General features: G+C 46.6%; 1 protein-coding gene across 5 annotated transcripts in view; it reads left to right on the top strand.

The window, feature by feature from the left end:
* prkceb (protein kinase C, epsilon b) overlaps positions 1–12,102 on the top strand; it is a 101,306-nt gene that overhangs the window by 72,545 nt on the left and 16,659 nt on the right. For all 5 annotated transcript variants that reach the window (XM_029254407.1, XM_029254411.1, XM_029254410.1 and 2 more), the window contains one exon: positions 7,460–7,614. In XM_029254407.1, coding sequence (XP_029110240.1) covers positions 7,460–7,614 — 155 coding nt within the window. The remainder of the gene's footprint in view (positions 1–7,459; positions 7,615–12,102) is intronic.

Genomic DNA, 12,102 nt, shown 5'->3' with positions numbered 1-12,102 from the left:
TCACTTCAGTTTGGGCATTCTGCCGTTTCCACGGTGTACCGAGGCTCACTCCTAGAAACTGCAAATACTGTGGATGTCGGACTGCGGTTTCATGACGGTTCGGTATGTTGTTACCGTAACTCTGCGGCGACTCACCGAAAACAAAAAACACATTCTGGCCTTAACTTTGAAGCATGAATTTACGGAAGTGATTCTCTTTGTCAGTACTTGTACAACATTTGTTTCTTCCGAAGCCAAAATAAACGAGTAACGCCGCAGCGGACGAATTTCCTTTGCCGCGAATTTATTTATGAGTATTTTGAGCTTTTGCGTATGGACTGTAGCCCCGCCCCCTCAAACAATTTGGAAGTGTGTCGAACCCCTTGTCTCACAGTCACTCCAGGAAATTCTTGGTGTTTGATTACTGTTGATTAAAGGTCCTGTTCTTGAAGGACCGCAGACAAGCACTGGCTGGGCCAGATGATGACGGGGGGGGGGGTTCATGCAGGTGGCAGCTCAAGCAGGGCAGGGGTAGGTGGCGTTACTAACCTGGATCAAGTGCAGCCCTGCAGCTACATCTCCCACCTTCACTGAAAGGGGGGTATGACCGACACTCATCCAGGCAGCAGCCGTTTATGACGCAAAAAAGCGAAAGTAGGAGGATCTTATAAAATCACATTACCCCAGCTTTTTGCTGAAGTTCATGCCGCCTCCTCGGTCTGCGATGAGGGCTCTCAGTTCTCACCAAGCTCTGTGCAAACACACACGTGGAGGTTCGCATAACGCCCGAGTAAAAGTGCCGTCCCTTCCAGCGAGATGACTTGGGGCTGGGAGCCAGGGGCAGGGACAGTCGTGCTAAATGTTTAATTATTGCTCGCTGAACCGTGCTGACGGGGGGCGCGGTGGCGCAGTGGGTTGGACCGGGTCCTGCTCTCTGGTGGGTCTGGGGTTCAAGTCCCGCTTGGGGTGCATTGCGCTGGAGTGGCGTCCCTTCCTGGGTGTGTCCCCTCCAGCCTTACGCCCTGAGTTGCCAGGTTAGGCTCCGGTTTCCCGCAACCCTGTATGAGACAAGTGGTTCAGAGAATGTGTGTGTGTGTGTGTGTGTGTGTGTGTGTGTGTGTGTGTGTGTGTGTGTGTGTGTGTGTGTGTGTGCGCTGCTTGGAAATATTTTGGACAGGCACACGTGGTGCTGGGGATAAAACAGAGGCTGGGGTAAACAACAGCTTGCTCTCAAGGCATGGACGAGGTGTGAACCTGAACCGCTTTCTGTCACGTTTGTTATTAATCAGCACAAACACGGTGACGAAAGACACACAGCGACCTCACGGCTCCGAACAGCCATTTCGTTCACGCACGCTAGTCTGACAGCGGATGTTCCGAACACTACGCTGCCAGGTTCTGCAAACCCTAATGAATTTTCACGTCCTTTCCATGGTTTTCCGATCACCTTGGTAAACATGCCTGGTTTTGAAAGTGTGGCCACATTTTTTGCACACTGTGTGTTATTCTGCTCTAGCTTGTTTAGCATGAGGTACTCCAGCCCTGAAGAAAGTTGTTTTTCATTTTTTTTTTTATTCTGTTTAATAACAGGAGTGCATGGTGGTGCAGTGGGTTGGACTGGGTCCTGCTCTCTGGTGGGTCTGGGGTTTGAGTCCCACTTGGGGTGCCTTGCAATGGAGTGGCATCCCATCCTGGGTGTGTCTCCTCCCCCTCCAGCCTTATGCCCTGTGTTGCCAGGTTAGGCTCTGGCTCCCCATGACCCTGTAGGGGACAAGCAGTTCAGACAATGTGTGTGTGTGTTTAATAACCCCATTTGTTTGCATTAATATTGGTGGGATTTAAACTTATTCATTTAGTTGACACTTTTCTCCAAAGGAGCTTGTAATGTTAACCTACCTACAATTACTGTATTTACCCCTTTGTACCACTGGGTATTGGAGCAGTCTTATGGTAAGTACCTTGATCAGGGGTACTACAGCTAGAGGTGGGGATCAAACCTGCGACCTTTGGGTCTAAAGGCAACACCTCTGACCGCTACACTACTAGCTATCCTACAAGGACAGAAATGGATGAGAATGGCAAGCAGCTAGGTTGGAGGGTGAAATGACACAAAAAAAGTGTGGCACAACTGAAATGTGGCAGCAAAGCAAACGTAAGTCACACTAGAAAGCCTTCCCTCCCCGCGTGTGATGCGCGCACATGTCTTTGTGTGTTTGCTCGTGCGAGGCGGCGTGTCTGCGTGCACGCATCTCCTCCGTGGCCCACGTGTGATCCCCACGGGTGGGTCGCGTGCACCTGCAAGTCTCTCCCAAGGCCCGCACCCCCCTGGGGGGGGAAAAAAAAATGGATAGCTATTTATGTCTCTTGCACAACATGTTATATAAGTTGCGTTGAGACTAAACAAACGCTTCCTCATTGACGCCCGTCTCATCTTGCACAATGACAAAGAGGCCTGGTGAACAATCATGGCCCCACTCCACAGATCCGCACGGCTTTTGTTTCGCCGCAGTCGTCCTCGGTCGGTCCCTTTCAGCCACTTGAAGTGTTCGTTGAGGCTTCCTATTAGGAGATGTACTGAATGCAAAGGATGTTCTGATTTTAGTTCCGCAGCATATTCAGCCAGTTACGGTTTCTTTTTTTTTTCCTTCTTTTTTTCTTTTTTTTTTTTTTTTTGGAGGATTTTCTACCACACGCCGCATTCGGAAACGTGCCAATCGAAGAGCTTTTCTGTATAAACAGCAGGAGAGGGAACAGCATGTTCTGAAAACAAAGCCATTTCATATTAATTAAAGGCTGTCTGTCGTGCGTTCGGGCCGAGCAGTTGCTATCAAACGCTGCTATTAGTGGGGTTCATTTGAAGCAATCTCTGAAACCTGCAATGCTTCTGTAAACGGTAATCCGTTAGGAGGACGCTTGTTTTCTCTCTTGGAAACCGGAAAAAATTGCCAGTTGGGTTCAGAAAAATGGTGCGATGGGCAGCCTTCTGACCCTCTTGCAACCAACTACGGCCGGTGTGGCGTGCAAGAATTTTCTGAAAAAGCAATGAGAAAACTGCAAACAAAAAAAAAAAAAAAAGTGCAACTGCCCTTGAACTGAAAATCAAGATTTGTTTTATTTAAAACTTTCAGGCCAACTTTTTCCACCAGTTTGGCTGTGTGTTAATGGGGGGGGCGCAGTGGGTTCGACCGGGTCCTACTCTCCGGTGGGTTTGGGATTCGAGTCCTCCTTGGGGTGCCTTGTGACAGACTGGTGTCCCGTCCTGGGTGTGTCCCCCTCCTCCCAGCCCCGTGCCGCCGGGCTAGGCTCCAGCTCCCTGCGACCCTGTATGGGACAAGTAGTTCAGACAATGTGTGTGTATGTATATGTCCATTTATTAAATTATTATTTTTGCAGACACTTTTCTCCAAAGCAACGTACATCTCAGAAAATACAACATGTTCATTACATTAGCAGGAAGAGGCACTTAGATGCAGATGTGTGATTCTTAAGTGCAGTTTTTCTTCCCACCATATGAACCAACGTTCATAACACGAGTAGCTGCATAAAACTTTATCAGAATATCCATGATTCCTGATTACCTTCCTAGTAATTTTTTGTTTTCTGAGATACATATAAACATTTACATACATTACAGGAGTAGCTGCGTAAAGGTTTATCAGGGCATCATCTTAAAGTTATGGTGCATGAACATTTACACCTTACATGAACTTAAGAGATGATGGGCGAAGTGAGTTTTAAGACCCTTTTTCAATGTAGAAAGAGATTCAGCAGTTCTGAGTGAGAGGGGGAGGTCGTTCCATCACAACGGAGCCAGAACCGAGAACCTCCGTGCTTTACCTTTCGTGCGCGGGACCACCAAGCGGGCAGAGGTGGAAGAGCGTAGCAGTCTGCTTTGGGTGTAGCAGAAGATCAAGTCTTGTAGACATCTAGGAGCACTTCTGTTGATGCATTTGTAGGCCATAACCAGGGTCTTATTTATTTATGAAATATGAAAACATGTCCACTCTTCCTACTGGGGTCCTAAATTTAAAATATCAAATTTAAAATCATGAATTTAAAAATATTCATTACAAAAACACATGTAAACACACCACCTCTGCATAGTCACCCATAAACCTCATTAACTAATGAACGTATGTGTTTTTGTGCATTTGGGGCAAAATGGGAATGCTTTCAATAACACTATGTACCAAAAATTTTATCTAGGTGTTTTGTAGATTTTCCATTCAGTTTCATTAGCTTAAGTATACTTTTAGTGTTAGATTGTACTATATGTCAGTTTTTTTAGAAAAATATTCCATATTCTTGGAATTAGCAAAATTGGCCCCGGGTTCCAAGCACAGAATATTCCAGTACCTTTTAGGATCTGTTGCTTTTTTTGAAAGTTTTGGTACTTTCTAGAATGTCCTGGTGCCTTCTAGAATCTTCCAATGGCTGTAAAGTACCAAACTAGCTAACAAAATTAACAAACGAGCATGTGTGTCCTCATGTATACGCATACAGGCGACTGTATGTCTCTGCGTGCGGCATTGTGTTTTGCATATGTTCCAGACTCTAACTGTGTGTGTGTGTGTGTGTGTGTGTGTGTGTCACTGACCCCGGTGCAGACTGCAGACAGGGGCACATCCATGCTGTGGTACAAACTGTGAAGCGCATGGTACGCGTGAGGGTCAGTTTGCTACCCTAAGCTGAAGGATAAACATTCTTGACCGCTCTCCAAGGCCACACACAATACACTTTGTACTGAAATTATAATTATTTCCTGCTGCCATCAGCTCCACAAAGCAAGCTGCTCTTTAAGTCTTCAAGGAAGAGAGGAGGCATCAGAAACCCGTATTTACTTCAACCGCAGTGTAAAAGACAGTCGCGAAAAGAAGTGCCGTAGCATGATGGGGGTCCATCTTTTTCATATTTTGCTCTTTTTTTCTCGCTGAAAACACTTGCTGCGTTTCACAAAAGTACATTTCTGTTTACATAGTGGCAGCTCGGAGCGTAGTGAGAATTTAGAATGTGGAGTTCTGCGGTTAGAATTGCTGCCTTTGGACCCAAAGGTTGTAGGTTTGAATCCCACCTCCAGCCGCGGTACGCTCGAGCAAGGAACTTTCCTTAAATTGCTCCAGTAAAAATTACCCAGCCGTATAAGCGGGTAAATGATTTTAGGCAGCGTTTCATTGCGAATTGCTTTGCAGAAACACATCAGGTGAATGTAAGAAAAAAAAAAAAACTACACGGGAAAACATTTTACCGAAGCATCTTTGAATGTTTTCTCGAGCGGATGCCGTCATACATTATGCAAGTAGGACGGATATTTTTTTTTTTTATTCTGATTTGTATGAGGCTCGTGTAAATCAGCGAGAAGATTGTCAGAAATGCAGGCTCTCGCACAGAAGAACGGGAGCTGTTGTTGAGTCTTTGCCGTTATCTGCCCATCGCAAGACTTTCTGCAGCAGCTTTGCGGCTCTACGCTGGGAAGCAAGTATTTGTACAATTTCTAATTAGAAGCAGGAAATGTTTATTCACGTTTGATTGGGTGGGTCTCCCTGTAATTCTGGGCACGTTTAAACAAACTATTTAAGCATCCTGTTTAAATTCACTTTCAGGAAGAAAAAAAAGTACAAGACGAGGTAGAGTCCTGGACACTTATGTAACATGTGCCTCAACTGGGGGGGAAAAAAGGGGAAAAAAAAGGAAAGACCTGGTCAACTTCGATTCACTGCGTCGAACAATGATAGACATCTTTCCGTCAGGTTTTCTTCCCGTTTTTCCGCGGCACAGAAGTAACGCACAGGAAGCCTGAAATCTAATTCTCTCCTCCCAATTTAGAATGGCGCTCAAGCTAAAGTGCGCAATAAATCATTTGCAGAAGAATTTAATGGTGGTGTGAATGCGCTGAATTGCGCTGTGATTTTGCTGTCAGGATAACGTGCGTTCAGGTCTCAACTTTACGTTAGGATTTAGTGAGATGCTTTCAAGGTTTTCTCTCGCAGTAAAGGTAGTTTTATGTGAGTGAATTCAAGGGAGACAAAAATCACAACACTACATTTATTCATTTAGCTCATGTTTTTCTTCAAAGCAACTTACAATGTTAAGGTTACAATTATTTACCCATTTATACAGCTGGGTAATTTTTACTGGAGCAATTGAGAATAAGTACCTTGCTCAAGGGTACTACAGCCAGAGGTGAGGCTCGAACCTGCAACCTTTGGGTGTAAAGGTAGTTTGTTCTAACCACTGCGCTACAGGCTGCCCCCCCACTGAACTTTTTACTTTCAGTTCTTGCTTTTTAAACATTTTTTAAAAATAAATATGTTAAGTTTTCACAGAAAATTCATTTTTATAAAACGATTAGATGGTCTAGACCCCAGAAATTCTGATCGCAGCTCCTTCTTGAGCAAGGTATCGTGGTGTACCTCGTAACATGCACTCCAGGTGACCTCTGTTTGAATTATTTGTTTAAGAACCTGTACGGAAGAGTGATTTAAGCTTTTGAAATACACAGAATATCAAAATTCTCACTTCACCTTGACTGAACGTGTTCCTCTGAAACATAAACTTCACATTCTGTCTCTCTGCAACCTGACAACATTGTTTTGTTACAGTTGTATAAAAGCACATGCATAGCATCACACCGTATGATGCTTAACATAAGTGGCTTTCAGGGCAGGTTTACGTTCTCATTATATAGAAGGCTTTTTCTACACCCTGCACCTTTTCTACACCCATGTTTTTTTTTTTTTGCCCATCTCAGTGTGTCAGGGATACATCTTTGCTTTACTCTGGTTCCTCAAGCTGTGAATGTACCACACAGCGCCTTATGGATGTCCAGACTTACATTTTATTCGTTCATTTAGCAGATGATTTTCTCCAAAGCCACTTCCAGTGAACTCTATGTAGTGTTATGAGCCCACACACCTTTTTCACCGCGGTGACTTACACTGCTAGATACACTCATCCATACAGCAGTGGAACACACTCTTTCTGTCACTCACACACCATGGGTGAACCTGAGCAGGGTGTCTTTGGAGTGTGGGAGGAAACCAGAGCATCCCAAGAACATGCAAACTCCACAGAGACTGAGCAGGGATCGATCCCACGTCCTCTCGTACCATCCAGGTGCTGTGAAACAGCAGCGCTACTCGCTGTGCCACCCAACAGACCTGAACCCGACAGAGCTTGAACAATTTTGACAACGAATGGCAGAAAACGTCGAACGTACCGATGAGTAATAGTCTTTTCACAAACAAAAATTTGCAGCTAAATTCAAGAAAGGGAGCGCTTTCTTTGAAATTGTTCAGTACAAGGTTCATTCAGGTTTGAGTCACAGTAACCATTTCTGTCATGACTTGCAAATAAAAAAGTAGTACATCATTTCTGGAAGGATGTCTTTTGCAAGACATTGCTAGTGGTCAAAATTTGTGAAGAAATGGCTGGCTGTGTCTCAGCTCACCGAAAACCTATACCTCCCCTTCTCTCTCCCCAGGATCGGCTCTTCTTCGTGATGGAGTACGTGAACGGAGGTGACCTGATGTTCCAGATTCAGCGATCCCGCAAGTTCGATGAGGCGCGTTCCCGCTTCTATGCGGCCGAGGTCACCTCCGCGCTCATGTTCCTGCATCAGCATGGAGTCATCTACAGGTAGGCTTCCTAAAGGGAGGTGATGAAGGGTTCGGGACCCAGGGGTACAGACCAAACTGATCTCTGCGTGTGGAGGATATGTCGAGTAGCCACCTCTTTGAAACGTGGACCGAAAGCACGGTCCTTCACCTCTCCTTCACCCCAAAACAACCTGCCTTTGTCATTAAAAGACAAAGCAAAAGCAGTGACAAGCAGCTAACGGCCGAAAGACTAGACCAAATAAACTATTCTGTAACAAAACACTATTGTGTGGACGGTTGAAAAAGGCTAAAAACGTCCAGTCGAATACGTCACTTAATAAATATCTGCATGAAATGGAAAATCACCCTGTCCCTGATGAACGAACGAAGCCCAGCTTCAAACATGTATTTTAAGATCAGAAATGGGTCAGATGATGGTACTTTGCCCAGAAACAAGGCACTTGTGCTTTGTTTATTCAGTGGTGTTTACTTTTTCTGCTTGTGATTTATTCGTTTTGGTATTTTGTTCCAACTGTTTGTTTACCCACTTGGTATTTATCATGTGGGGCCTGACCCATTCGCGGGGGGGATCCGACGTTCCAGGGTATCGGCAGACCCGCCGTATTCGGACTGTTGGCTGCCGCTGTCCCCGTTGCCGAGAGCTGGCGATGACGGGAGCGCTCCTGGTGCTGTGCGGCGTCCTTTTCCCAGCATCCCTTGGGGCCAAAGCAGAATCTAGCCTCCCGGTGTGGCCCACCGTTGTCCTTTTGCTCCTTGACATCTTCAGGGGAAGTTTCACATATAAGGTTGTCAGTTTCGAGTGTCCCAAAGACCTGATCTTGAGAGACCGTCCTCCTCTTTGACCAAGCGATCGCGTGAAAAACACACAGTAGCTTCCCGAAACGCTGCAGAGTTTCTGTATTCTGTAAACGTTTTGCACGACAATCCAGAACAATGTCTGTTTCAAAGTTTGGGAAAAATTAAGTAAAATTAAACAGGACGAGCAGAGATTACGGTGTTACGTCGTCCTTTTTTTCGTTTCGGTGTGTATGAAGACAACAGCGTCACGCAACTCAGTTCGCACCGTAGGACCTTGCGGTCATTTATGTCTCGTTCTTGAAGTTGGGTGTGATAGCAGTGACAATTGGAAAGGTAGATCTGCGAATCACACCGTCCTGTTTTCTTGGAGGGGGGGGGGGCGCACCTCTCAGCAGATGTGAAATAGAACACGAGTTATTTATATCGCCACCTAAACGGAGGCCGTGTTTTTTTCCGGGGCGATGTTGAGAGCAGGAGCGCTCTCTTTCAGCACCAAGAATTGTGTGTCGGAAGAGTGGCCGCTGCCCCCTAATCACCGGCTTGCTTTGTGCACATCTGATGCCATCTCCCTTTTTTTTTTTTTTTTCCCCCCCCCCTTCTTTTTTTTTCACGCCCGCCTTCCCGCGCCGGCGCTCCTCAAAGCCCGGGTGGGGAGAGCGTCCGCAACTGCCAGCAATCGCCCCACCAGCAACCCTCATTATCCAAGCCACTGGACCCGCTCCAGATTCCGAGGCGCTTTGTTCAGCCCGAAGGGCCAGAACCGGGGGCTCCTAATAGACCTCGGTACTCTTCGATCGGGGATGTCTGCTCAGTGTCTGTCTTACGAATGTATGATGAGCAAGAGCGTAAACAGATCATGTTACTCAGGCCCTAATCTTTACCGCATTCAGAACTGGGTTGTCATGGAGTCCCCGGTGAATGGCCCCAGAGATTTTATCTTGCTACAGTGTCGCCGAAAGGGCCTTTACACGTGTTTACCGGCTTGGACGAACGTAAACCTGCGACTGCAGTACTCGGGGATTGCTGCAGCCGCTCGCCTGACCGAAACGTTCGAGGTGAAAACCCTATAAGGAGGGGCGTTTACATTTATTTAGCCGACGCTTTTCTCCAAAGTGACTTTTAACGTTAAGCTACTTACAGTTATTCACTCATTTATTTACTCGTTTTTCGGAAAATATAAGCATTTTCACGCGCCTTTACGACACGCTGTGCTTCCAGTTGAACGCGGCAAATCTGAGCGGCACGTCGCGCCTTCGGGACCTTCGTTCGGCTTTCGCGTGGCGCCGAAACGCAAAGCGTCGAACGGACCGTAAAGTTGCAGGCCGTGCGCGTTCGGTGACGAGGCAACGAGGCGCGGTGCGGATTGCTTCTCGACGGCTCTCGAAAGATCGGCGTCGGAAACAAAATATTCACAATGGCTTAAGCCACAAAGAACTGCCCTCACCGGGGCCACATGAATAGGCCCCGCTGTGTTCGAAGTAATCCATCTGCTTCGGTTCTTTCTTTGCCCTCAAAAAATGAGCGTCTACACCTGATGCGCTGGCTAGATTGGGCTTTCTCAGGTGCTCTAAACTCGAACGCGTTAATGGGGTTTTTGTCCCGCAAACAGGCTGCCACTGAGAAAGTGACATCACAGCAGCTCTTTGTGCTTGCATGGCGGGGCGGAGTTCGCGGAGCCCACCGGCAGCAGATGCATTGTTCACACACAGGGAGCCAGAGCCTAACCCGGCAACACAGGGCGAAAGGCTGGAGGGGGAGGGGACACACCCAGGACGGGACGCCACTCCATCGCAAGGCACCCCGAGCGGGACTCGAACCCCAGACCCACCGGAGAGCAGGACCCAGCCAAACCCGCTGCACCACCGTGCCCCTCTGCCTTGTTTACTTGCTTGTTAAATGCTTTTAATTAATCCATCTTGTTTCCAGCCCATCCTGGGACATTAAATTAAACAGTCACTCACTTTACAGGTTGGCTAACAACTATGCTGCCTGTTGCCCCGACTTGGGTTAAATGAGGTCATGGTCCATGTGGAGTGGTGAGCGAGTCAAGCAGCATTTCTGCTGTGCGTCTGAGTGAACGTTGCACACCCTCATTGTCTTGGTTTTTTTTCTGTGCAGCTGGCATTCTGTCAATTAACTTTTTTTTATTCCTTTTGCCTGTAGCGTTAGGAATTGGTTGGTACTGTTTTTCTTCCAGAAAAATCATTCAGCAGAATGATACCGTATTGGATAAGCATGCGTTCATTTCATGCAAATTAATTTTTTTCCTCATTATTCCTCATACCTTTTGGACAAAGGCGTTGTTATTTATAGCTGTTCTGCCTCGGGCCATAGAAGCTGGCTTACATTTACATTATTCATTCAGCAGACGCTTTTCTCCAAAGCGATGTACATCTCATAGAAAAATACAAAAAGTGCATTAAATCAACAGAAGGAGCGATTTGGATGCACGTACGGGATTGTAAAGTGTAGTTAATTTGTCACATTCTGCCATGTGAGCAAGGGTACATCACACGAGCAGCTACTTAAAGGTTTATCCAATATTCAACAATTTCTAATCACAACACTTAGACGTCACCATTGAGTAGACTTCTCCACATCCCAGAATGGATTTACATTAAGCCAGTGCTTTTCTCTGAAGCAGCTTGCGATATTAAGTTACTGACAATTATTTAGCCATTTATATGGCTCAGTACCTTTTTTTGTTGTGGTGGAGCAATCGAGAGTAAGTAGATTGCTCAAGGCTATTACAGCCACAGGTAGGATTTGAACCTGTGACCTTTGCATCCAAATGCAGTGGCGTCAACCACTATACTAGCAGTGGATTTTTGGCAGGCTGAAGGCACACATTGCTCCCCAACTCGTAATCCCTCCGCAACAAAACAACTGACTGTACCATATTCCATTTGCTTTCTGCCATGTCTCCTGCCTTCAACTTGCTCATAGGGTTTCAAGTAAACATGTACCCGCTGTTTACGATTCGGCATGTTTAGCTTCATTTCTTTGCAAAACGGGTGGTCCCTGACTTACGATGGAGCTGCGTTCCGCGAAACCCATCGTAAGTCGAAAATGCATTTAATACACCTAACCTACCGAACATCGTAGCCTGGCATACGTGCGATGGCCATTATAGGCTTGACGCCTTCGTGCTGGACAGTTACCTTGAGTTTCTCCTCAACAGTAATTGCCTTCCTCTTCTTCTTCCCACCAGTAGCAGGAGACACGGGGGTATTTCGTAGACATGACGGATGCACGAAACACGACCGCGTGACGGACCGGGAGATGCGGATCGCTGCCGCTGCCCAGCATCGCGAGAGAGTATCGCACCGCGTATGGCTTGCTGGGAAAAAAAATCAAAAATCGAGATTCGAAGTACGGTTTCGACTGAACGTCTATCGCAAGCGCGCCATCGTAAAGTCGAACCATCGTAATTCGAGGAGCATCTGTATAAGGATGATAGCTATATGGATGAAGAACATCGACACGTTCCATTTGCTTCCCGTTTCCCTATTTGTTCCCTAGGATGGGACGAGCCAGGATAGGTACACCGAGCACGCCCCACTCGTTCATTGACCCTGCTCAAGCTCACCGCTGACTTCATGCTCTTTTGTTTTCCCAGCACATTCGATTATGTCACCCAAACCTCCCAGCCACCCCATTTCTTAGTCACTCCAGGTTATTATCACCCGGACACCGCGCTGGACAGGAA

The sequence above is a fragment of the Scleropages formosus genome, chromosome 8 (assembly GCF_900964775.1).
Source record: "Scleropages formosus chromosome 8, fSclFor1.1, whole genome shotgun sequence".
Classification (NCBI taxonomy): Eukaryota; Metazoa; Chordata; class Actinopteri; order Osteoglossiformes; family Osteoglossidae; genus Scleropages; species Scleropages formosus.
This window is presented reverse-complemented; position numbering and strand designations above follow the sequence as displayed.